Source organism: Electrophorus electricus, chromosome 22, assembly GCF_041902795.1.
Source record: "Electrophorus electricus isolate QZ-2024a chromosome 22, ASM4190279v1, whole genome shotgun sequence".
In the NCBI taxonomy this organism is placed as follows: Eukaryota; Metazoa; Chordata; class Actinopteri; order Gymnotiformes; family Gymnotidae; genus Electrophorus; species Electrophorus electricus.
The window spans coordinates 6,789,576-6,817,009 of NC_137518.1; the positions used below are offsets into that span (position 1 = coordinate 6,789,576).

The 27,434-nt window shown below is 37.2% G+C and overlaps 2 protein-coding genes across 5 annotated transcripts; one reads left to right on the top strand and one right to left on the bottom strand.

The window, feature by feature from the left end:
• Window positions 1-1,780: 1,780 nt before the first annotated feature.
• On the top strand, window positions 1,781-8,486 carry mmp19 (matrix metallopeptidase 19). Its single transcript, XM_027033050.3, has 10 exons — window positions 1,781-2,263; window positions 2,353-2,469; window positions 2,841-2,932; window positions 3,218-3,351; window positions 3,799-4,008; window positions 4,795-5,040; window positions 5,680-5,802; window positions 5,909-6,073; window positions 7,014-7,141; window positions 7,427-8,486. Exons 2-10 carry the CDS (start codon window positions 2,371-2,373, stop codon window positions 7,661-7,663), a joined length of 1,434 nt encoding a protein of 477 aa, XP_026888851.2. The 5' UTR covers window positions 1,781-2,263; window positions 2,353-2,370; the 3' UTR covers window positions 7,664-8,486.
• Window positions 8,487-9,153: 667 nt separating this feature from the next.
• On the bottom strand, window positions 9,154-25,523 carry LOC113592245 (transmembrane protein 198-like). Of its 4 annotated transcripts, none has more exons than XM_027033051.3 (6): window positions 25,204-25,523; window positions 14,707-14,917; window positions 13,931-14,205; window positions 12,719-13,022; window positions 12,277-12,425; window positions 9,154-11,186 (listed from the first exon to the last, which is right to left on the bottom strand). In XM_027033051.3, the coding sequence occupies exons 2-6, from the start codon at window positions 14,858-14,860 to the stop codon at window positions 11,037-11,039; spliced, it is 1,032 nt and encodes a 343-aa protein (XP_026888852.1). In that variant the 5' UTR covers window positions 14,861-14,917; window positions 25,204-25,523; the 3' UTR covers window positions 9,154-11,036. The 4 variants fall into 4 exon arrangements, with proteins under 4 accessions (XP_026888852.1, XP_081561537.1, XP_081561538.1 ...); XM_081705411.1 differs by lacking the exon at window positions 25,204-25,523 and adding an exon at window positions 20,426-22,012; XM_081705412.1 differs by lacking the exon at window positions 25,204-25,523 and adding an exon at window positions 16,845-16,869.
• Window positions 25,524-27,434: the final 1,911 nt, after the last annotated feature.

Genomic DNA, 27,434 nt, shown 5'->3' on the forward strand with positions numbered 1-27,434 from the left:
GCTTGGCACAAAACTTTAGCAAAGACCCAGACCTGAGTGACTGGGTCACTGGGCTTATATAAGGTCTAGCCCAGCTGTTGGGCATCAAGCCTGATTAGTAGCGTGGTTGACTCGAGGCCTCCCTCTGGTGGCCGGAAGGGGCCTTGGCCTGGTGCCAACCCTTACAGAAATACTATGTGTGTTCCAATAGTGATGGCAGAAAACTGTTTTATAAGAATTATATAAAAACTTGTAATAGCAAATTTGTACATCACCTTTCCCCCTCGTCCTAGGTGTCAGAAACATACAGACCAGAAGTTTGGAACCGATTACCAGTCTGGTTATACTTCAAGGAACTGTGGCCATAAATTCATAAATTATCGGGACAACCAATCTTTCTCATCCCACAGATCTCTGTTTATATATATATGAAATAAGTATTGAACACGTCACTAATTTTCTAAATAAATATATTTCTAAAGGTGCTATTCACATGAAATTCTCACCAGTTGTCGTTAACAACCCATCCAATCCACACATGCAAAGAAATCAAACCATAGATGTCCATAAATAATGTGTAATAATGAAACATTAATCTTAAAAATACAATAAATAAAATCTAGATCACAAATATAAGTAATATGATAGGCTGCAAGTCTGAAAATCTTATATATATATATATATATATATATATATATATATATATATATATATATATATATATATATATATTCATTTAAATTACTCTACAAAGGTTTATACATAGAGATTTTTCTCCAGAAAATGTATGCTTTGTTATAACATTTTATTACAAACCATATTGTTAATGGATTGATTCTACTGTGTGTTCAAGCATTTTACCTGTCAGATTTTTATCCAGGTTTCAATGAAAAGGATTGTTTTGTATATTTGTGAACAGCCTAATTCTAAAACTGTACAGTATATCAAAACCTTTGCAAAAGTAGTTGTCATGCACCATCATGGAAGTAGTATAGCTAACGAAAGCTAAACTAAAACTGTACAGTGTATCAAGAATGAAATACAAGAGCTGTATTGTGCAAACTGTAGCTTTTCCAATTTTGCTAAACTTATTCTCTGAAGTATGAAGTCTTGTAAGAAATAAGCCTGGGTTCATAATGAAGTCACATGCTACACTCTAATCCCTCACTAAAAGTGTGGTGCTCCAGAGTGCTTCAGCTAAAGGGTTTTCTGACCATATTAAATAATTTTGTTTTGTGCTTTTGAGCCTTAGTCCAGACTAAATAGCCTGGATCAAAAAAACAAACAAACAAACAAACAAAAAAAAACAACAAACAAAAAAAACAATATCACATGGTAGTTCTACATAACTCCGTGTTATGGAGCAGCAGCTTTTTTGTGTCTCCAAATTTACCAGGTGGATCCAATAGTGTATGTCATGGTTTTACTCTGGGTACTTTGCAGTCTGCACATACACGGAGGCTTAAAAGAATAGCACAAATCACATATGGAACTCATTCTCCAATGCTGCTTGAGTAATTTAGTTTGTTTAAGTGTGTTTTTTTTTTTTTTTAAATAAATCATAAGAAGGTGCAGTTTTTCCGCTTCCTTGTCCGATGGCTCCCCGTTTCACAGAAATTACAGCTTTGAAGACCAATTCAAACAAGTGACACGACGGTAACTCCTTCATCAGAAATTCTCCCAGCACCCCGGATTGAGATTAATGTGTGGATATAACCCTTAAACTGGCATTGGACCGACCTTTTCTCGCTTCACCCAGTCATAACACGTGGACGCAAACCTCACTAAATCTTCCTTAGAGCTCTGGTTGGTTTGGCACTGAAATACGTCGGTTAAGCTTTTTCTGCCTTGCCAGAACATCTCTCTGCCATATTATTTAAACATTAGCCATACTGTGGTTCAGGTAGTCTTGGAACACATTTATAACACGTTGAAGTTTTGCTGCCAAGATTTGCTGAAAAGATTGAAACATTTGCGTAAGATAGTTGCGCAGTCACTGCAACATCAACGCAATGCTTGGGGACAATATAACTTAGTTGTTAGAGCAACGCGGCAAGTAATGGAAGCAATCCAACTCAAGTATCCACGAAGAGTTCCACAATAGTTTAACTTCTGGTCTGAGGTCGAAAAACGAAGCGCAGTGCCTGTATCTTGCGCAACTGTTCCTCTTATGGAGCAGTTCTGGAGCTCGCAGTAATCGGAAATGCATTATTTAAGGTCAGCTGGACCAGCGATGACTCACTTTGGTCTTTAACTTATAAACCTCACGGATGAACAAGCAGAGGTTGGTGCTGCATATTGTTTGAGTATCCACCCAAAACGTAAACCGGTATTTCTTTTATCAGTTTCATTATTTAACTCACTTTACCAAAGAAAAATCGGCCGGTCGAGATGGAAAACCTGGTGCAGTCAACATTATTCCTTGCCGCTGCGTTATATGCCGTATCCTCTACTACAGTGGACAGAAGAATGGAGTTCACGGAGGCAATGGTGAGAAGAGAACGTTTCGAGTAATCGCTTCTTAAAATAACATTCAGAGTGTGTTTGCACTGTTCACAAGCGGCATAGCTTTTTCATACAAGAAAAATTGCCTGTGACTGTCATTAACATTCCATTAAGATTGCCTGTTAATTAATTGCCTGTTAGTGCGTGACAGCCTATTGTGTAGCCTATGTTTAAAATCAACTTTGTTAACACGCACACAGACACACCCACACACACACACAGACACACAGACACACACACACACACACACACACACACACACACACACACACACATATATATATATATATATATATATATATATATATATATTGGGGGGGGTGAAACCTTTTATTATCTGACTTGTCTGACTGCAGACTTATCTAAAGAAGTTTGGATACCTCAACATTCCACTAGATATGCAGGCACAAGAAGACACGAGCGACAAGGATGTGACAGAAGCTCTCAGGTAAAAATGCACAAAACATGAAGGACAATGTATATATTGCCCCCCCCCCCCCCCCCCCATGAAGGTAATAAATGATGACAAAAGACTGCGTGAATCTCTTGTGATATTCCATAAACCGTAAACAGTCCGTTTAAGGAAAATATGCTTTTTGTTATATTGCTGGTGAAACTAGTTGTATTCCACCAGGCAGCTAATGTAATGCTCAGGCCATTTTAATATCTTCATTCCCAGTGCAAGGCTACACATTATCTAAAAATGTATACAAATTTTTCATATAAATGACAGAGTGTTTCAGAGAGTGTCAAGTTTGCCAGTAACTGGAATACCTGACAAAGCTACTCTTTTGAAAATGAGGCAGCCACGTTGTGGTGTAGAGGACCCTTTCAACCAAAAGTCAATGAAGTACAGGCGGTTTGGTGGTAAGTAAACTCCATATCTCTGTGAGTTTCTTTATCTTTAACTCTCTTTATTGTCGAGCAGCAGAATTTTGCAGAGAAAATGAAGGAAGTGGAATAATCTAATTGCTATTTTTGTTATGTAGTAACTTGAAATATTGTATTGTATAACACAATTTTCTTCATGCTGTAGTGCAAGACTGGAGATAAGATGTTGAGGATCCTTAAATCTTAGCAATGTAATCATAATAGTCTGGGGGAGGGTAGCAGCCTGCAGTCATGATTCCAGGAAAATGACTCATCCTAAACATTGTTTGAAATTGGGTTAAAGCCTCTTCTGGCATTTTCACGAAGGAGAATTTGTCTCTTAGAAGCTGGCAACTGCAAGAATAGTAAACATTTCTGTATTTCTGGAGTTCAGGAGTGAGTGTAATACAGGCCTGTGACTCAACTTTTCTGTTTATTTTTCAGGAGTCTGGAGAAAGAGGAATCTAACGTATCGTATCTATAACTACACCCCAGACATGGGGAAGGCTGAAACACAGAGTGCCATCAGATCTGCATTCAAATACTGGAGTGATGTCACTCCCCTAAGTTTCAAGGAGGTTGATTATGGCAGAACAGACATTAGGATCTCGTTCCATAAGAGGGAGGGCTGTCCCTCACCTTTTGATGGGCCAGGTATGGTGGTATAGCCTGCAAAAGCTCTAGATGTGCTATATGTAAAGTTATTAAAACAGCCATTAAAATAACTGGCACAAAAGGATCAATTGTCATCACCCATTCCTCCTCATGCGTTACTGTAGGAGTTGTCTACTGTGTTACTTGCAAGAGATGTCATCAGCTTTACATTACAACCAAGAGAACCTTACTCATTGGTTTGTTGAGCACCTTCAGCCCATCAGAATTAAGGATTTGTGGTTTCTAGTGGCAAAGCATTTTAATGCTAATGGACATTACATTAATCACAAATCTGCTTTGCCAGTTTTGCAAATGGCAGTAATGAAATCAGGAAACTCAAAGCAAATTATTCACTCGTACAGAATCTAATTTTATATCACCTCTAAATTTGTTTATTTTTACAAAGTCAGCAGGGTTTGACAAAAGTAGACCTGTATTATTTCCTCACTGGTCTATATTATTTCAGTCAGTTCAGTAGGAAAATTCTGGAGTTCATTTGCAGTTAGCTTTGGGTATTTCTGCAACCCATATTTCTTAAACTATGAGCTCAGATCCTAATGTACTGCCAGTGGGAAACCTCTGCGAAAGTCAGGGACAACAGACTAAAGCCATTTCATGGAAGGATGGTCTCAAATTATCATGTATCACTATGTTAAGGTCTTAGACCACAACTGTGCTATACCAGCAGCCAGCCATAGTAAGATGGTGCCAGCAGTCGACTAGTACAGTTTTGTCTCAAATCAGTCCATGTTTCGTTTAAACTACAGAATCTCGTTCTGCCCATAGGACATGTGCTTGCCCATGCTGAAGCGCCTCCTTCTGGAATTGTTCACTTTGATGAGGATGAGTTCTGGACAGAGGGCAAGTACTATGGTTCCAATCTGCGCATTGTAGCAGCTCACGAGATAGGCCATGCCCTGGGTCTTGGCCATTCCCAGTATAGCAGTGCACTTATGGCTGCACACTACACTGGTTATCGAGCCAACTTCAAACTGCATGCTGATGACATCCGTGGCATCCAGGCACTATACGGTAATGTTATGGTGAGGGATTGGTGTTTACTTGCAGATTGCATAATGACTTTGTGTTTGCATTAGGTAACTGGTGATGTCTGTTGTTGTTGGGGGGGGGGGGGGGGGTTGTGTTTGTTTGTGGCACATTTTTTGTGAACTTCCTTGAAGTAACTTGTGTGCAGTTAACATGAGATGTAATTATATGGTATTGTGTGACTAGACATTGCCAGGTACCAAAATGATGTTTGATAGGTGTACAGTGTTACACCTGTTGCAATCCAAAATTTAATACATTTTTGACCCTTTGTTGCTTCTCAGACAACAAAACTCAACAACAAAAAAACAACAAAAATTTTTTACAACATACCTGTCACTACAAGTTGATTTTTGCACAGTGAGACAATTTTATTCTGTAACATCCTCAACCAGTGATCTGCACAAATATCTTATTTAAAAGGGAAGTTCTCAAAAAATGTTGAGGAGTACAAGAGCAACTGTCAATAAACCATTTCTATGTGTGTAACATGAATCGGAACTCTAGAATAATAACACAAGCATTACGATGCAATTTATAAAACTCAACTTGAACAATACTGAATCCATATAACACTGTTGCTTATTATATATGTTGTGTATACTGACACTTTTTTCCTCTCAGGTAAAAAAATATCTAGTACAACCACAGATGAAAATATTTACATCACAAACCCCACCACATCACCTTTCCCAAAACGTGATATTCCAGATCCATGTGAAGCCAAGCTTGATGCCATTATGTTGGGTAAGAAAGTAAAGCCCCATTACCTAAAACCTATGAATTTCAGTCATGATGCTTATTCCAAAGGTCTCATATAATCACCATAAAATTCTGTTTTGGTTTATATCAGGTCCTTGGCACAAGACGTTTGCTTTTAGTGGGGATTATGTGTGGACAATAACAGATGTGGGGCATAACCCTCCCATAAAGATCAGCCGCCTGTGGAAGGGACTGCCAGGGAAGCTTAATGCAGTTGTTTATTCTCAGAGAACCAACAAGACCTACTTTCTCAAAGGTATTTCTTAAAGCTATTTTATACACGCTTGTGTTAGTCGACTTCATATGGTGCCCTTTGTAAATAAACAAAAATCATAAGTAATTTAGCATTTACTCAGCCTTTGAGAAGTTTTATTTCTTTGTTGTACAGTAGCTACAACAAAGCTATAGGAGCTATAGGAATTACTTGTTTGAGAGCTTGTTAGAAAATGTAAAGGACACAATAAAATGCTGTTTTTTGATTAATATTAGGGGAATAAGTAGGGCAAAAATTGTGAAATGTTCTTGTTATGAACTTTTTTAGCTATGACTCTGCCTGGAAACTTAGCAAGGCCATGTTCTTCAAACAGCTGCGTCTTGCTTCTCATAAAGTTTATGTAAATCTTTTTTGGTTGGTTAATGACTAACAAATGTCTCATCCTGAGTCAGTCCTTTGCTGAGCATTAAATGTTGTGCAGTAACTTGTAGATTTGTCATCACAGAGAACATGAGTCCTATAATCAGAGATTCCAGCATTGTTTACCCTTAGATTGGTGTACTGAATTATGTATGGAAAACATAATTCTGTACACTGTCCCTAATTTACCTCAGGAGAAATATTTGTTCAGGCTGAGGAATAAACAAAAGTTGAAATAGCAGGGTTTACATATAAACCAAAGAGATCTATGTGTGCACAAAACATTTGCTGACTTTTGATAAAGATTTTGCTGACCAGTTGATATCTAATATAAACATGTATTTCACTGCAGAATCACCACTGGCAGTAGTTCTAAAAATAGGTTAACTCTGGTGAAAAAAAAAAATCTTCCCAGTGTCATGATTGTCATGAACTGATGACAAGATAGAATGAGAGGATGCAGGAAAATATAATCCACCTCTAGATTATTTTTCACAAATCTTTTTTTTTATTTTTTTTATGTATTCTCTTTTGCATGCTTGTTCCCACCTAACCACTTCAGGTGATAAAGTGTGGCGGTTTACAAATTTCCAACTTGATTATGGATACCCCAAACAGCTGAGAAGAATCCCTGCTAACATTGATGCAGCGCTGTATTTTGAAAAGAACAAGAAAATTTTCTTCTTTAAGGTAGCATGCAACTAAATGGGTCTGTACCAAAGTTCCTCCTGAAACAATGCAGTGTCATTTATGACCTTAAGGAGGCAGTGGCATTGCATCCATAACATTTTACAGCACTAGAATACTAGTACTATTAGTATTCAGCATTATCTTTTCATGCATAATGATTAATCATGTACTTATTGTGCCTCTGCATCTGTTTTTATCTTAAACTTTCCATCATACATTAATATATTATGTGATAGACAGGATTTGTGTCTCTGAAGGAAATATGAATTTATTGTCTTGCTACAGGGCTCAGGATACTGGCAGTGGGATGAAATGGTTTACAATGACCTCAGCATCTATCCAAAGCCCATTTCCCGACTCTTTACTGGTGTTCCATCCAGTCCTGATGCAGCTTTCACATGGACCAATGGCAAGATCTACTTCTTCAAGGGTGACAAATACTGGCGCATGAATGAACAGCTAACTGTTGATCCTGGATACCCCCTCAGCAAACGAGAGCGCTGGATGAGATGCAACCAATGAGACTCTAGAGGGTGCTCCATGCTTTGAGATTGCCTTCAACTGCAGTGTAACTCTCTGGGACATTGTCACTGTTAAGTCAGACTTTTGAGTATTCAGAAACACTGCTGTGTGATTATAGCTATGTTGTGGTTTTTGTGAGCTGAGAATGGGTAACATTTCAGTTCCCTTTGGCAGGCCTAAACAATTCCTTTGCTAAGAGTGAAGTTCTTTCGTGTTATCACATGGTAGCTAATTTCAGGGAACAGACCTCAACCATATTGTCGGTGCACTGAAAAAGAGTGGCATACACTCGAGTATGTTTGCCATTTATATATTATGGTTTGGTATTTTGTAGCAATGCACATGTATAGATCAAAACATGCCTATATAGAGATTAACGGGTGTACTCAATATGATTCTTTCCTTTGTACTTCTTAGAAGCTGATATATTTCTGTATTCAGTATTTCTTTGGATTTAATTTTGCTCAGTAATATACTAAAAATAGTATAAATATAAATTTTCAGTAAATATTTTCACAGAAGACTTACATTATGAATCAGCTTTTGTATATGAGTAAAAGAACAGCAGCTTCTATCAGAAGTGCTAAGGTTAAGGTTAATATAATTATGGCAAAGAGCAGCAGTGTTTGGGCTGTGAGCTAAATGACCAAAGGCTGGTGGTAGGGAGAAAGAGTATGCTTTTTAAATGCTAAGCAGTTTCATACATTTTATGGCACTGTTATGGATTCACTTTATACTTATTTGTTGTAATAGACCATTTCAAGTTTGATATGTCAGACCATGTTTATAAGATGTTCAATTATTAAAATTACTAGATTAACAACTAATACATTTTAACCCGAGTACGAACATTCGGCATACTTTATACAATGTTTTTTTAGCATTTCTCTATGTTCGAATTTAGTTTTTCATCATTAAAATTAGCAACTGTTATTGATTTTTAATACTATTGATTTTTTTTTTCCCCAGCTAAACACACCCTGTCCCTTGCCATAACTAAAGACAGTGTATGATGTCTTTGTAGCTATCATAGAAAATAATTATGTCAGCCAGTTGTTAAGGAAACATTTCACAGAGCTACAGAACCTCATGCTGTAAGATCTCAAGTTCTAGGCCCATACTGATGTAATGAAGGTTTGTTTCCAAATAGTGACATGTTGTTAAAAACAAATGTTTCGTAACACTATTTATTTGCCAGGACCAATGGATAAATTATGTGTCCTGTGATTCATTATAAGATATAATTTCATCAACTGTCTTTCAACACATTTCCTGGTTCACTTGCACACTGGCTCTGTTTCTGTTAAGATGGAGAATTTGCTACAAGACCAGGTATTTAGATATATTTAGAACATGTATTTAGAACATATGGGAGTATTTGTTGTGTGTCAAATAATATATGTGAACACAGCCTTAGAAATCCGCTTTGAGGTCATCAGCATACTTTGGTTGTTCAAGACATAACAGAGTAGTAAAAACAAGTAAACAAATGCCTCAGTAATACTGTTTTATGAATTTCATAATTTCTTAAACATTTTACACATATTACATTCATGTCCTAAGAAAGCAACAACCACAAAAAGCACTGAGTATACTTAGTGACACAGGCATGGTAAAAATGAAACTTGAAAATATTAAGTCTGAATGAAAATAAGGCAATGTAAATATAAGGATGCGAAATAATCTGGTACAAGCGGATGATATTGAAATAAATTGGGAAAATGGAAATAAATCGAGATTCAACAATTATCTTAATCTGACCACAAAACACAGATTAATAAATAAATGCACTCCTTACTTTATCATCTTCTATAGGCTCATTCTAGACACATAGCAAGACCAATTCATTTTAGTATACAGAAAGGATTTAGTAGTATGTAACAAATATGAAAATCCTATAGTGTAAAAAGAATTAAATGTGATTTTAGTATTCTAAAAATAACTATTGAAGACAATTAGAATACAAATATGTAGATAATCTGTGTCCATATATCTCTTATCATTGTACCACCTTGAAGAGGTGTCCAGACTTTTCCCAAAACAATCATGTTATCAGAAAAAACCTAGTCCAAAACTGCTGATAAAACTCTCAGCATATTCATACACCTTCAGCATAAAACTATAAACATGAATCTTACTATAAAAACACTATACAAATAACTCAATTATAAAACATTTTACAATCCATATTTTAAAATTTTAAAAGCTTAAAAGACACTTCAGTTGAAACACCTATATAGTACCTGTACTCTCTTGCTACTTCAGTTTTACAGGTGTGAGTGGACAATCACAAACAATTACAAAACAGTCCATTTACTGCCTTGCACAATGTGTCAGTCACCTTCTACACCACCCACTGCTGGTCACCACTGCTCACCATTACTGTTTGGGTGGTGGACCATTAACACTAACATATACAGACATGGTTGTGGGTACTGATCTAGTCCAAGGTCATCGGGAGCAACAGCGTTGCTGGGGGCGGGGGGTGTGTTTTTTAAAACCCGTTACCCTGGGTTAAAGTGTTCTGCCATCAACAACATCAAGCCAATAGTTATCCTGTGGCCAGGGACCATGAATGAAGGACTAGAGGACACTTAACCCAGACTGTACACGTCAGCAGAAGGGCAACAGAGTACTGTTCTCCTAAAAGAGTTTCTAGTAAGGTAGTTGTGGCTGGTGTATGTAAGGCATAGCCTTGATAGACAGCTTATTAACAGGCCATATTAACCTCTAAATCGCCTCCTGTCTAGATTAAGCCACTAGAATTTTTTTTAAACTATACTCTTAAAAAAGTCTAGTTTTATGTAGTACATTCCACTCTCAATTAAAATACCCCTACATCAGCACTACAGTTAACTGAGAAGCTTCTACTATTAATGGCACACTTTAGGCCATTTTTCATAAGGAATTACCTAAGGACACCTCTGGTATTAATGCTGTCTGTCACTCTAAAATTCAAATATATTTTCAAATCGATTTATGTTTAAGATCTTCTATACTACATAAAGAACAGTTGAAAATTAAATGATAGTGCCATTTGTGTGATAACATAACAGGGCTGTGCATTATATAAATAAATTAACATTTAATCGGTTTATTGATTATTGGTCGACAGTGAAGAGCACAGTTGTTGTTACAAATATAAGGCCTTACTACATCATCACACCCACACGCAGTGTGATCTTGTGTCTAGTTTTTCCTTATTCCCATAAATAATGTATAGCATGAGAAAGATCACCATTATCAAAATCTTGTCATTACAAATATTGTGATAGAAAATTCAGGTCTTATCGCTGACCCTTAAAACAAAGTACCATGCTGTCATGCATTCTCCTTACCCAGATTGCTAATGCTATTGTCATAGAATGCAAACTCAGGCACGTGCTGCTGGTGCGGTGGCCGTTAGGGGTACAGTGGAGCCAGTCTCATAGTCCAAATCAACCACAGTGTGATTGGCAGTACTCAGGCTGCTCAGAGACGTGCCTGTGCCCATCTGACGGTCTCGAAGACTCTGCAGGTAGCTCTGTGTGTGGTACAAAAAGAGAAATGACAGTAGGTGGACTGACCTTGGTGTGCTATCAAACTCATTTCCTTGCTTTATGGGTTTTAACTATAAGGTGCAGCCCACTTAGACCCTTGGTAAACATGGCCTCCTAATAATGTCATATTAACCAAAAAGGTAATTCTCACTCCTCTCACCACAGTACCTCTGAGAAACATGTGACTGCCTACTGTCGCACCACTCAAACATGCATCACATTTGTGAATGAGTACATATCAGTCATCAGTCAAAAATAAGACACATATAACACACATACAAGATATATATATATATATATATATATATATATATATATATATATATATATAATATATATATATATATATATATATATATAGATAGATAGATATATATATATATATATAGAGATATATATATATATATATATATATATATATATATATATATATATATATATATATAGAGATATATATATATATATATATATATATATATATATATATATATATATATATATATATATCATAGTACTTTTATTTTTTGTAGGGTTTTTTTTGTATAAGTTACATTGTGTGTGTGTGTGTGTGTGTGTGTGTGTGTATAAAATTAAGGGTGTAACACTGATTATCTCACATAGGCATGGAAGAAGGTTCACATGGCCAAGCATGTGGACTGTCTGGGAGTCAGTATATTTCTTATTTTTATTTATAAAGAGAATGTATAAGATTTTGCCTTTAATATACTGTGGACATGCTTGCTTTGCACTATAAATACTTGGTTTGACTCAGACCTTGGTTTGCTGTAAGACAAAACATAGATTTAGAAAACGGTTTCTTTTTCTGCATATGGTGATACCTTGCAATGAGTACAGTAAAGTGATACTTTGCGAGGACTATAATCTGTATGGCTGGCTAAGGGGCACAATTTAGTGGTCACGGCAAGTTCTGAATGCTCCAACGTGTTTATGAGGACTAGAGTTGAATAGCTAAATCGCATAGCTAATTTAACACATGTCCATGTAAACCTGTGAAAAACATTTGCACATTTTATTTAAGAAGATAAATCACCATTAGGTTCTTATGAAACTAACTGGTGCTAGGAGATCTCCAGCATAACGTTTAACAGGAGTTGGTTTACGACGATATGTTCCCTCCTGGCCTCCAGACAGCTGGAGCTTTTTAGCATCCTTCTGTCTTATTCTCATGAGCTGGACTCTCTTCTGCCTTCTGCTAATGATAACTGAAACAAAGATTGACAAAGGAAATTAGTGTACTCCTACCCAAATAAACAGAAGATATGAGATTTGTAATGTTCAAACTTTAGCTTGTGTGTTAATAATAATAATAATAATAATAATAATAATAATAATAATAATTATAATACCAATGCTATGTGTCAAAATGGAAATACTGCTTTGAAAGTCAAAAAACAAAAGCTTCATGTTTGTCTTTGTCATATTTCTCAGACTGTATAATGATTAAGGCTTTTCTCTACCAGTTAGGATCAAAATAAGATACCCAATCTTCCCTCACCCTCTGTGTGCGAGAAGCCTTCTGCTGTAAGCTTCCACTGTACCAGCATGCCCGTGATACTGAGCGCGGGCCAGATGCCCAAGATTACCCAGCTGTACCAGCAGAGAGGCACGGGATTTGGGACAGAGCGCAGGCGGTCGTACACATGTGTTGCCAGAGCCAGCATCTCCACAAAATAGTCAGCACACACCACCATGATGGCAGCACCAAACACAGCTGTGGAGAGCATGGTGAAGAGCTTCTGCCACTGAAGGGTGAAGACCGCACACAGCATGCCTGCGCCAAGAAGAGCACCAAGCGGTACCTATGACGGATACGCGAGTCACCATTAGTTACGCAGCATGTACAGTATGTAACCTTACATAGTCATCTCATTAAATATTTAAAGCTTAAGCACAATACAATTCATAAATACATAAAACATCTGTGTTCTCGGACAAAATTCTGACATTTGAATATGAAACCTGCACAAGTCACAATGAACAAAATTACCATCACTACACATTAATAATTCCCTTTTAAAGAACTAAGAAAGCACTGACCCAATATAATTTATTATCTCATGATGGAAGTTCTAAAGGTAATATAAGCAGATTTAAAGTGATGTGAAAGTGAATTACAGTTTTGAAGAAGCACAAACATCCTAATCAAATGACATTTCTAAATAGTTTTTACAGTTGAAGAAAGATTGGCTGGGTAACAACTCTTGCAAGAAGTGTTCTCTCCGGGCGTCATCTAGCCCAGAAGTTGGACAGTATGGGATACTACATCCAAGCTTTCCAAATTGCTTAGTTTAGACATTTTGTAGAGGAGAGTGCGATTTGAGGTTAGAACTAACAAACCCTTGACTTGACTATCAGTCCTTCCCAATCAATGGGAGCAGTCATTTATATGCTCATGTACTACATGCACTGAATGCTATAGCAGTAGAGGGATTTCAACCTCGAACCAAAACCAAACCCAACAGCTGGTCAGGCTTCTTGGAAACCTTAATTTTTTTAGCCCTGTAAATGGCTAGTCTTATTTTAACACAGTTAACTACCTAAAACTAAACTCTTTCCAAAGCAAAATGACTAAAATATTTAACTGGGGTATAAACGCTTGGCATGCTTTGCAACCCCCCAAAGTCCTTAAAAGTGATCTGTAGTTGTAATGGAGAAAACTGCATATAGCATTTTTAACTTGGCACATATCACTTTAGCGCATTCGTACCCAAACAGTGCCTGGGGTGTAGAACTGGTAGGTAAGCAGCAGTCCAGCTAAGGCGAGCAGGAGGCCCAGAAGGAGGCCAGTCATGAATAGGCCGACACTGCGCACCAACATGGTGACCAGGCCGCACAGCAGACCTATACCCAGGCCGATCCCCGCACTGGCCTCCACGCTCAGCTGGGTGTCCAGCACTCGCTCTTTATGACACAACAGGAAGATGATAACAGAGCCAAACATCAGGCCCGAGAGGAACATGACAGCTTTGAAGCAGCGGTAACCTGAAAGAGAAGTCAAATATTTAATGAGCCATTTTACAACTCTGGCCTTTGACCATCTTTTAGGATTGAATAGGGCCATTGCAACCTAAAAGAAAAATGACCACATTCATATTTAAAGCATTAAAGCTTTAACTTCAAATGACTATGACTTGGGGTTTGATGTTTTCCAGTTTCATATACTAACTATATTAACTTAGAAGGATTGGAAGTGGTTGAGGTAAAATAAATAAATAAATAAAAGATTAAGATGTAATGTCCTGCAGTAGGCAAAGTTGTTAAAGTCTATCTTACAACTTCATTTGACCATTTTTGTAACTCATCAATTCATATATTTTGGATTGCCTAAATGGATGATGGGATAAACTTTTGAAAAGCCACTTTTGAAATGTTCCTTAAACTCATCCATGTGCAACAGTAAAATATAAAAGTATTTTTCATAATTGGCTAGTCATTTCATGTAACATCATAAACAGAATATTTCCACTTTTAGTCTGATCTTACCAAAGAAGCAGTAGATAATTCCAAAGAGGCAGCACATGGAGCAGATTACAGCAGGGATGACATCATACTTCCTCTCTATCTCCAACTGACAAGGGTCCACCTCCCCCAGGCCAGTTGCTACCTCATCTGAGACCAGCCCTGCCATGTCCGTCATTTTGACAAGGGAAAGAGACGGATTATCTCCTTGAGTTCATTGGGATCGAAGAAGCACCTAAAGGCAAAGAGAAAACTTGGTCTGTCAGTGATACTCTGAAGACATGATAAGCACTCATACAAAGCATTCAACACATGTGGCCTTACTATAAAGTCCCATCTCATGGTTTAAAAAAAGGCCCTTGAAAGCAAGCCATGCCAGATTTAATGAAAGCCTACAGGGACAAAATCACTAAAAGCAGAATATGGCCACACCCAGCTCCCCCACTACCGCCTCCTACAACCCCCCCCCCCAAAAAAAACCCCTCCAAAACCACACCCCACCACCCCCCCCACACACACATGCGCACACACACACCACAAAAACAAAAACTCAAAGAGGATGTGAAATCCGTCAACCAACTGTTACTTTTTTCCTGGTTGCCAGGACACTTAGTGTGGTACCCCCTGTATCCCTGCCACATACCACAGATTGCTGCAGTGCTTACATATGTACCAGGGACCAGGGAAAACTGCATATGTAGTTTTCAGTGAAAGATACATTTCTGAGAAAGCACAGAAAACAAATCACACCAAACACAAACTGTTCACTGAATTCAACTACTAGTGGCAATACCCCCAACAAAGTCATACAATAATAAATGAACTACTTGTGTTACTTTACACTTTTGCAATTCATCATAAAGAAAATTAGCTGTCTCAGTTTTAGGTACAAGAAAGCATATTCATATATATGTAGTGATTTTCATAAATGAGTGACTCCATAAATAAACTTTAGGCACTTTCACTGCAGCCAAAGAAAGTGCCTCAATACAGAAGTCCAGCTGCTGCACATTTTGCAATGACATCTGATTCTGGAATAATGGATCCAGCGGAACCTGCTGGAATGTCTCAGACAGGCTGCACACACCAAATGTTGAGGCAGACAGCACTAAGCCCTCTTAAGATTCTGTCATTAGCTTGAAGAATCACAAGAATGCAACATTCGCATTCAGCATTTGAATTTGGGCATCTTCAAATCTGTCTTGCCTGATAAAATGTAAAAGTGTTGAATGCCCTTTTTGTAGCATTTCTTGTTTTGTGAAAATGTTCATTATAAAACTACCTGTTTGTATTCAGAGGTCTCAGTAGTCTTGGTAATCCAGACCTTTATTTTTATGTATTAAATTATTGGTTTTTAATTTTTCTCGCCATTTAATGGTACATCTAAATATGTTTTAAACCTGGAGGGCCACAACTTAAACAACACACAATGATTTTTCAGTAACAAATTCACCTTTTTCCTTCACATTGCAAATACTGTCCAAATGCTGTATTTGACATAATTTTGTATAATCTCATGCAATGGCTTTGAGATTATGGGTAGTTTCAAAACCTCCTTTTCTTGGGTGATTTTTGTTACCACAATGTATCAGAGACCAGGCGGCATTATCTTAATGTTTGAGAATGCCTAGTGTTTTCACCACATTCAGCAATTTAATCAAACAAAAAACACTTCACAAAATCCTGTCCTTAATGACATCAAGTGCATACTGAAAAACATTATGCCATTTGCTAAAAGACTTTTTCCCCAGGAAAACCGAGAAACGTAAACTGGCAGAACAAGCTTTACAAAGTACAAAGTATCGAGTTGCAAGTAAATATGACGTTAGTCCGTGGATTACAGGAGTCAGCAGGGGCTAAACTGTAGTTTGCCTGCCTTGTCTTTGGGGAGGGAGCAGTGCAGAACTGACGAGCAGTGTGGACACTATGCTCACTCTCTTTTCCTGCTCTCATCAGATGTCCCAATGATCTCATCCAGTCACAATGCAATTACACCGAACTATGTTTTCAGGGCAGCAGAAAAACAGCCAGCAGTTAGCCTTAATCTACCTTTTCTTCTTCCTCTCCTTCTTCCACTCACTCAAACTCTTTTGCTCTCAGTCTCCGCCTATGCTGTGTATAAGAAAAAGGCCAAGCGGAAAGACAATTACTCGTCTGCTCACTTTTTCCACAAATGGAGGGGTGTTCTTGCATGAGTCAGTTCCTCTGCTCACTCTCACCACCACCAAACTATACCAATGTGCAGGTCATCTATAAGATCACGAGACAAGTTAAAGATCAAGTAAAAGGATCAGCACAATAAGCTCAAAATGTCAGATCAGATGTGTAGTTCAGAGTATGCACATGCACCAAATCAGTAACATCTCTTGTAACAATGAAAATTATAATGCTAAAAACATGTTGCAATGCACACACACCCTTGCCCATGTTCCTGGTCTCTGCCTTTCCATTACAAAGAAAAGCTCTGTGTCACAGGCATATGTGCGCATGTGTGTGTGTGCGCATGCGTGAGTGTGTAGAGGAGAATGAAGCCATTATAGGGTGATACAAAGGCTTAGATCTCTGGCTATGACCCCATCTGCTTGCTAAGCTTGTGGCATGCTTAGAGAGTGAGTTTGTGGAGCAAGGCTGATTGGCTGGATGCACCAAGTTCGAAATAAGTTCCGCCTCGTTGCATATATCCTACTTTTCAATTGGCTAGGAGAAATGACTGACATGTATTTGAAAAAATGTAGCCTTACACAAGGGACTTAGTTAACAGCACTGCTGCCTGGAAATCAAGGCTGAAAAATAGGTTTGCCTGCTGGTGTATATGCAGAAATGGAGGTTTTCAGATTTAAAAAAATTGTATGTTACATTAAACAGATAATGGTAACTTCAAGGGCTGATATTGTAATGCATGAAGTGCAACAGGTTCACTGTATTCTGATCACACATGGCAAAATCATGATATTAATTAATATCTAATTATGAAACTCTATATCTTAGTGCTTCCTTGTGGGGATGAAAAAGTGATCTGATAAACTAGATTGGTCTGGCTAGTAACAGGGGTCATGTCAAGGTCAACAGGTCATGTTCAGGCTACAGTTGAAGGCATGGCCCTATGAAAGCCCTTGAAGATAATGTGTTAAGCCCTAATTCACCTAGATTTGTCTCAATGGTGGAAAAGTAAGAATATTCAGAATGTTTAACTGAAGGGATGCGAACATAATAAACAAAATATATTTACCAAATCCTTCCTAGTATTTTTTCCTGCATTAGTTTAGTCCATTGCTAGGTTTGTGATTTTAACATCTTTATTCTGCTGGACTCTTTTCAAATGCCAAACAGTATTGTTTTAAGGATGACATCTCCCATTCATATCACCTATGCAAATCCATAAAACTGAGATTGAGTGCTTTGAAGTATAGACAGCCAAGAGCAGGATGGAGTGCAAATTTTACAAGTAATTGCCTGATGTAGTTCTTGTGGGTATGTGTGTGTGTGTGCAATGTTTGAGTGAACCATGCTGAGCATGAGAACAACTGAAAAGGAGAACGATGTGACAGAGACGAGACAGAGACGAGCCAAACCTATATAAGCCCTGACCAGAGCAGAGATTTCTTGCTTTCCTGATGCAGTCTAAAGTGAAATGATTAGAATGGTTTTAACCACAATAATTTGAACTCAAGCTTGTGTCTTTTCACTTGAGAAGACACAATGAAAATGCTAAATACCCAAAGCAGGAGAAGCAACTAGGGGAGGCATCTGGCTGTAATCAGGGCTCTCTACACAGTCACCATAGTTACTAACAAATTTGTTTAGGGCGTAATCATGCCAGAACTGCATCGGAAGTAGCTACATTTGACTACAGCTAATTATTAGATAGCTGGTTGATAAAATACACAAAGTATCTTCATTTTTTATTTCCAAGTGTCAAAAAAATAAAATCATAGTGCTGACCAATGGTTTGTATTACTTGCTAGGATATTAATCACTTCCATGGTTTATTTTTTCATGTAAATTTAAGTTTAAAAGCTGATTATTTACAGCCATCTTTCAACAACAATCTCTTGTGCCTATAATTGAGATAAAAGAAATGTACATTCTTTATGCTGCACTTTATTTTAGCATTGTCTTTAATTTATATTTAATCAAATTTAATTTCATTTTGATTTTTTATTCCAGCATTCTTATCTTTCCATACCATTTCTTTATTTCATTATCTTTTTATAATCATTTTATCCTTCTCCTATTTAAAGCAATTTGAATGACCTCCCAAATATGAAAATGTGTTATACAACTTGCCTTGACTGTCCATTTCTTAACCCCCACATACAAGGACGGACAAATGTTACTTGTGTGAATTGTGTGATAATCAACATTATGACACAGATAGAGTAGATCTATTTATAGTGGTAAATAGAGATTAGGTTGAAAAACATTTTGATATTTATTTTTCATTTAATTCATAAAATGCTTATCTAGATCACCTAGCAAGCAGAGAAATGCACCAATAAATGTACATGATTTATGGAAATCTTATATTATTATTTTGTAAATGTCAGATGTTGAAAGTACATTAAATCTTAAAAAGCATTACATTTGGTACAAAATGCATTCTTATTAATAAAGATTTGCTAATTATTTGCAACACAAAAGAAGCGCCTATTAATCAATGAAAAGTAATTAATTCAGATAAACAGCCTTTAGGTTCCATTAGTACAATGCTCAAAAGAATAAAAATTGAATACTGAGCCACAAACTGTAATGCTTTCAGACCAGGAAAATATATTACATTTTTTAAAAAGTTTCCGAATCCAGGCCTCAAGAACAACCTTTTGCACAGTACCAGTTTCCAAACCTCACCTGAATCAAGCAGTCAATGGAACTGAATTCCTGGTATGAGGACGGTTTGTAGAATTAAAAATACTGAAGTTATGAGAATGAATATTGTGTCACCATGATTGTGAAGATTATTGTGTTGTAGACCAATATCACAAATCTTGAAAATATTATTTGCTCGAGAGTTAAAATCTTTAGTCTCTGAATATGTACTTTAATGTCTCTGTGACCCAAAGACAGCCTACGATTATCTTCTGGCAGTTTCAGTGACTACTGCTATGACATACGTCTTAAAACAACCATTCTTTAATGTATTTTTTGGCAAAAAGAAGCTGCAAATGAATGGTAAAACCAGAGTATTGTAATTTTCTAGCATTGTGGGTTTATCACCAGAAAATCTTTATCATATAGTCAAACTTTCATGCAACAAATGTTGACCACTGGACTCGCAAAGCCGGCTTTACACAGTCTGCTACTGATATAAATCCACTATAGACTACTAATTTTAAATGTCAATTATTAATTTCACTTTAAAATTATAAAACTATAAACTACATTCCTAGCATTATTTGCTTTATGCAATCAAAAATTATCCTAGTCATTCTGAGCTTTAAGGATGTCATTTTTTAAGTGGCCACACTACAATTACAATGCAGGTTTGATGCTCATTAGTAAAATACATTAAAATTGCTTATTTGGTGCTCCCCAATAATAATAATAATAATAATAATAATAATAAAATACTGAAATAAAAAGCTGATGCGTCATCATCAATGTCTCTAGTATAACTTTTTGCCATTCCAGGTCATGGCAGGACTGGTGCTGTTGAGGGGTCCAAAAGGGACCCAAGATAGCACCACAACATTTACTTTAACCTTCCCTGACCCCTTAAATCAGGAGGTAAATTTTGATATCTGACCTCTTAAACTCCTCTGCCATTCACAGGATAAATTAGTAGGGCAGGAAGCAGGATCTTTCTGGTTGACCTTTCCCCTCAGGGCCAGGAAACAAAACAGGAAGAGGAAGACATGGGAGGGAATGTGTCACACAGACTAAAAGGATTCACACTTTTCTGAACACATAAAATGCAACCTCATGTTTTGTGTCTGCATAATGCTCAATAATCTAACCTTAAAAAGTGAACAACAAATTCTCTCAATTATCCTAATGTAGTTTAAAAGAGAACCAAGGTGCATAATTTGTTGGGCCAAATTTTAACAAAATCTTTTATACTAATTTTTACAGTGTTTGTCAATTGTGTGCACTGGAGGCATTTACCACAGCACCCTTGAGCAATTCTATTTGCAGTGCTGATTACAGGCTACTTGAAACACTAAATTGCCACCATTATTCTTCGGAGAGAGAATGGCAGGTACCTGCAGAACTTCTGCTCAAAATGAAAATGTTCGATCTAGCATTGATTACAGCAGCCACTTTATGTCGCTACCAAACTGACCAGTGACAAAGTCACAAACACAAATCATATTTTCAACAATGTTTCAACAGTGTTATCATGAACTGCAAACCCATACTATTGCAGGGTGTGCTTACAACGTGGAGCTTGGAATGAAGGAACTGGAGTAACATTTGGCAAAAATCTTCAGGTTTCCAAACTTACTCAGATGCATTGCAAAAGCTGATTCAAAGGGGACAGCTGGTGAATTTACTCCAGGCTCCAGCCCATGTGGGAAAATAGTGTGCTCCATCAAGCTGGAAAACAGCTTACTTACTAAATTATATATGCCAAAACATCAGACAGAATGAACTAGGCATTTGTGGATTCCCAGCAAAGAAAGGGCAATAATGCACTTACCAGATTGTTACACTTTTGTGTAACAATTATAATCGCATTTAAGTACGTTTCCGCTTTTTGTTGAATGTCATGACCAAGATTACAATACAGATTTCCCTTCTGAAGTATAATCATATAAGCTCACAGCATCTAAAATTATACAAAAACATTGAATGATTGCCTACTGCAGCCTACACTGATATTTCACATAGCCCATGAGCTACATGTCCAGAGACACTATTATTTAAAGCTGTTGTTATGAAGTTAGCTCTTGCTAACTTCCACCACAGAAAGGGTACAGACCCTCTGTCCAAACCCTTATCCAATGCCCATCCTTCCAAGTACAGCCACGCTTTTCCTAGCCTTCCAAATGCTGTGTACATGCGTACAATAAACAGACTGGTGAAAGGACTGTGCCCATGTAGAAAAAGTTTACTCATGGGTTAAATAAAGCCAGACCATGCTGAAATGTTTAGCTGCGGATTACAAAGCCCAAGACAATCTTGGAGATCTCTTTTTCCTTTAGAACCTTCCTTTCCTTTTAGTTAAAACTATCATAATGTAAAGCCAGTTTACCTTTAATATTCCTTAAAACAATGCATTAAATCTTTTTGCATTTACTTACACCCTCTAAGCTATGCCGAAGGCTTAGAATTTACAGTACTAGTTATACAAATGAAAAGGTTTTTTAAAGTACAGTAAAAAGGAATTCACAGTCCTTATCTGACTGAAGTCTGAAGAGTTTGGCTTCTGAAGCAAACAATAGAAGCCTTTACACTGGGAGAGTGTAGAGAGTTTTGTATAGCAAAAGAAAAAACGTTTTACACAATAAGTGGCATTTATCTTAAAGTCACATGTCCACTCCTCTGAATGGGTGGAATTATGTGGATTCTGAATTTTCATGTACTTCCACACAAATGCTCAACTGTAAAGCATGAAAAGGTAATCAAATTACAAGCATCAAGACTATTCTCTCTCCTGGTTTCCAGATAGTGGCACAAACTTTCACTGGCTGTCCGGACAGCAGAATCCCTTGCAGTCTTCAAACGCTGTCTACTTGTGGAATATTTAGAATGACCATGGATCCTGTACCTGTTGGTAACCGAACCTCTAGCACATATAATTTGATATTGTTTGTTATATCACTGTTGTCTGATACAGAGCTCACACTTGTTTCACACTTCTAGGTATCAGCATTCATAGTTCAATGGTATCTTGAATTCTAACCTACTGTACTGGCTAGGATACATTCTATGAGTAAATGACAAAGCACTTTTGTAAGTCACTCTGGATAAGACTGCCTGCTAAATGCCGAATGTACATAGTTTTAGAGTGAAAAAGGAGTCAAGGTAAACTGATGCATCACTGTTTCTGGAGACCACTGTTAGAGAGCACCACCAGTAGCAGGTTAGCACACTTTAAAGTAAGTTGCTTTCAAATGCTAGTAGTGAAATTAATTAATATACCAAAATAATCCACTAAAAAGAAGTGGAATAATGTAAACAATTTAACATTGATAGACACCTCTAATCATTAACATGGGTGTGACTGAGTTTAAGTATGTAACAAATTATAATCCTCTACATACATGAGCACATGAAGTTCTCATTTCCCTCCAAAGACACATGGACACATGATGACAATCCACCCTCCTACATACACATTAGCTAGTCTCTGATCTATGCAAGTATAGAATCAAGTCTGTTGTTTGAAATAAACATACAATAGACTGTACATTTCACCCTGAGATTTACTACCAATCTAAGGGCTTCATTAATGGCCTGTCCAATTGTTAATTTTGCATCTCTAAAAAAACATATCTTTTGTTACCTCTCCCCATCAAATGTCTAAGTAAGGAAATATCCACCCTCTCTAGGCCTGCTGTTCTGTAAAAGTGTATATGACACATTTATATAAATGTATATAAACTACAAATTATGAGATATGACTGCCTGTAACTAAGGCAAAATGAAACCATGGGCAACTTTGGTGTGCATGATTTCATGTTAAACACTTACAATGACATTCCAGTTTTGGAACAAAAAAGGGATTGGTACCTAAATTAACTGCAGAAGACAGCATAAGAAGCTTGTGCAAAACATTTTGCGCAGGGACTAATAAAAGGTAGTGGTGGAGGCCTCAAAGTATAAAATACAATGAAACTGAGATCAGTGCTTAATAACTGCATAACACGAATGGAATATCATGTTTTGAGTAATTCAATACAGATAAAAGACAGTGTCTAATTGAAAGACTTTTTAAAGATATTTTACAGTGTAATTGAATGAACTAACATAAAAAGTGTTATAGCCTTAACTGCATGTCACTACATATGAAACACACAGGCTGCAGGTTTTCAGACACAAATTATCATTTGTTGACAACTGAAGTCACTGTACGGGAATTCCCCATTCAGAACCTATTGTAAACCCAGGATATGCTCAATCCATGTCACGAAAACTGGCCCTTTGTCAGTCATAGCGATCTGCACCAAATATCTTTATGGTTGAACAATGACTATTGCATGTTTCTGTTACCATTTAATGACTATTCCATTTTGATCTAATTTCCTTTAGACGTTGAAGACAACTGTAGCCCAAGCTAAGTCAGTTTAAGTATTATTGTTGAACCGTGTTCCTCCTCTATGATGTAAAACAAACTCAAAAGCATTTGGCTCGACACCAAGCATACACAAAAAGTGAGTGGGATGAAACACTATACTTCAAGCCCAGCTTCACTGTACTACACACTGTACCAAGTGGCAGCCCTTGTGCACAGAGGCGGCCTTGTTTCTCAGTGAGGCGCCAGTGAGAGGGGGCTTCAAAGATCAGTTTTCCCACATCACCTTAAGAGCACTTGCCCCAAGAGTTAAGTGTGAGAAAATGAGCAAAATAGGAGTTTCAGGCTCCAGTGTATTTAAACAATGTGCAATGCTGAGTAAAACGCATCTTTATAGACTACTGGCCTGAGACACCTCTTTGAGGATTACCATTTCCTCAGCTGACCATTGTGTGCAGCTGCTGACTTCATTCTACATGTCCTTTTTAACAGAGCAAAGCAATCTTGCCCTCCACATGTACTAAAATGCATTGTTTCACTCCAGAAAACACGAGTTAGATCATCTTTAGAGAAAATCATCAAACTACTCTTTAAATCATCAAAACACTACTAGTCAGCAACAAAATATGAAAAGCTTGAAATGAGGGGTTAATTTAGCTAGCACACGTTTATTAAAAAGTTATTAGCTAGTCGTATGTAAGTCAATCTCTAGGAAAAACCACTAGCCACCACCACTAGCTAACGAACTATGCAGGCAACGTCGGCTTTTGACTACGAATTGTAATTTTACTTTCTTTCAGGCAGGGGAAGGATGGTTTGTGTGTTTTTTTCCTAGAGTTCAGTAAGCACCAACGGGTTCAAGCCAACTGATCGAGAGAGGTGTAGATGGTATGTAACTGGAGATGCAGTGTGACCACATGAACCCAAGTTATGTACCACTCCACGTACTCGTAACAAACAACCATTACGTCTTACAAATCCCTAGATCAAACACTTGAACAAATTCTGTATATAATCCTCATATAATTTTTAAAAATCGCGATTACATGAGATCTCAAAGCAATGAGAGATGCAACGATGTTATCCAAGGAGATACCTTTTATAAAGGAAAAGCATGAAATAACAAATAAAAACAATCTATATGAGAGAACAATTGCAACGCAAGCCATACAACTTTTTAATTGCACACATTTTACTGCGCTACACTTTGACCATGCAAACAAATATTCATAATTTAGAAAACAAGCTATTGAAAGTATTTAAACAGTACTTAAAACAGCACTAAAACCCTCGATAAGAATATGGTACAGTATCATTTCAACCACGCTACGTTAGAACAAACTTACCGACGATTGTCAGCGACGTGGATATTCTGTCTGCAGTGATCGATAAACCAGAAAGGAAATCGCTGAAACGAGATGGTTTCCGAAATGTAAACGTCTGACACCCCGTTAAAAGAGTGCAAGGCGACGACGATCCAATTTTAAAGTTAACATATTCAGCGTTTGTTTTCCCAGAAGTTAACCTTGTAAAGGGGTGACAACGGTTAGAAACGTAGATTGCAGCCTTTTCGCTCGACAGTTATTCATGCGTTCAAACTCTCCAAGCATTCTCTGAAGAGGGTTGCCTTGCTTGGCTTGCTGATCACGTCTGGAAAAAGTTAACTGATTGCGACCAAAGGAAACGGTTTTCTCCCTTCCCACTCCATAACCCCCTCCCCCAAATCTCTTCCCACATTGTCTCAAGCAGCAACGGTAATTTCAAAGTTAGAATTATGTAAGCCGTTGTTATGTATACTCTCTCTCTTTCTCACCCAAAACCCTACATCAAATATGGCTATTGCTAATGTTATTTAGATAGGGGGTATTCTATATATATCCGAGCTTTAAAAGTAAACTTTAAGTGTTTATGAATAAACTATAGGTGATTCCTCTTGTGCTAAGACCGATTCAGTATAGTTGAAACCTGTTTTGAGGGTTGGATGCATTTTTCCTTTCTCTCACCATCTGCTTGTACACGCTGGAAACAAGCCTCCTTAAACTAGCTTTTATGATTTATGGGGCCTAGTCTGAGCAAAATGTATGCTACTGATTTAAGAGACTGCAAGACATCACTTTGAGATCGAGGACATATGGAACCATCTTCAAGAGTACATCTACATTACCATAACCTACAGTATAAGTGCTTTTTAACCTTCAGTCTTTCAAAACAACGGAAACTGCATAACGGCAGTTGTGGGAAAAGTAACTGAAAACCTGTGATAGGAAGTGAAAATACCTTAAAGAATCTAATCCGGGAAGCAGAAAAAGATTCGTTCAAAAATAATCACAAAAATAGTCTTCTTTCACAATAAAGATATAAAAATATCATTGAGCTGAGTAAGCACTTCAGCAAATTCATAAGTGATGGTGAAGAGTATTGGATAAGCAAATGTACCAAGTGGCATATTATTTCGTGTTATTAAATATTTCCATCATTTAATTAATTTAGAGTGAAACCGTGTAGTAAGTATACTGAATGAGGGAGCCATGAGGATCATCAGCATCTCCATTAAGATGTAGTGCTGAAATCTCAGCTCCAACATTCCCCATACAGCTTACATTACACCCATCATAACTGTTGGGTTGCTTAAAACTAAGTTTTAAGAGTGTATCCCTCAAATACATGCTAGGCTAAACTTCTAGCCCTAACCCGAACTATTTAGAACTCTTAACTTATTTAATAGTCATGAGACCTTGATGCAGCCACACAAATTTGCATTTCAAAAAATGTTCTCGATCTACATTGGGGAACTCAACATTGGCACATTGTTGGGGAGTTCTTCCCAAAATGCACACAAATATTATGGCAGCATATTCTAAACAAGGACATGATCCATGAAGGTTAAATGGTTAAAAGGACCACAGAACTCAAGTTTCAGAGAAAACTGTACATAGAGCATATATTTCAAGATCTACCATTTAGAAACCGCTTGTTAGTAGTCAGATAAAATATATTACATCAATAAACTGCTTCAGTTAAAAAAATAAATAAATATACAACAAACTATTAATGACTGAGTTGATGTTTACATCTATTTTCTCTACCATGTTTTTAAAAAAGAAGCCAGCTAACTGGCAACTTTCAAATGAGGTGACCAAATGAAAAATCTCCCAGTTTCCAAATTTTATAAAACATTTTCAAATCCTTTAAGTAACCTTTTAGCACAAAAGGCTGTCCAACTTCTATATCATACAGAATATATTCCTTAGCATCTCCTTTAGTTTTTCTCACTTATGCATGTCTCAAAAACAAAACCTTACAAAAGTTTTGGACTCCATTATCACATAGCAACAGCTCAACTCTGTGAAAGTAATCCACACCAGCTCCAGTGTTGGTCACTGGGGTACACTCTAACAATGCCACCCACAGACATAAGCACACATGTAGAGCAAGTTGTTTTCATAGCTTTTTTGCTACTTTAGTGCTTCACACGCCCTCTGAGATGCTCAGGAACTACGATATTGAGCTAAAAGCTGACCGGATGTATATGAGCAAGAAGTGGTTAACTGGCTCCATATGTGTGGAACAGGAACCG

Excerpts from the sequence above, each read along its gene's own strand:
- LOC113592245 (XM_027033051.3), bottom strand. The coding sequence starts at position 14,860 with ATGACGGACATGGCAGGGCTGGTCTCAGATGAGGTAGCAACTGGCCTG. Across the intron at positions 13,023-13,930 it reads ACACCCCAGGCACTGTTTGG|GTACCGCTTGGTGCTCTTCT; the intron begins GTACGAATGCGC and ends TATCCGTCATAG. Across the intron at positions 11,187-12,276 it reads CTGGAGATCTCCTAGCACCA|AGCTACCTGCAGAGTCTTCG; the intron begins GTTAGTTTCATA and ends TACCACACACAG.
- mmp19 (XM_027033050.3), top strand. The coding sequence starts at position 2,371 with ATGGAAAACCTGGTGCAGTCAACATTATTCCTTGCCGCTGCGTTATAT. Across the intron at positions 3,352-3,798 it reads GAAGTACAGGCGGTTTGGTG|GAGTCTGGAGAAAGAGGAAT; the intron begins GTAAGTAAACTC and ends TTTATTTTTCAG. Across the intron at positions 5,041-5,679 it reads TGGCATCCAGGCACTATACG|GTAAAAAAATATCTAGTACA; the intron begins GTAATGTTATGG and ends TTTTCCTCTCAG.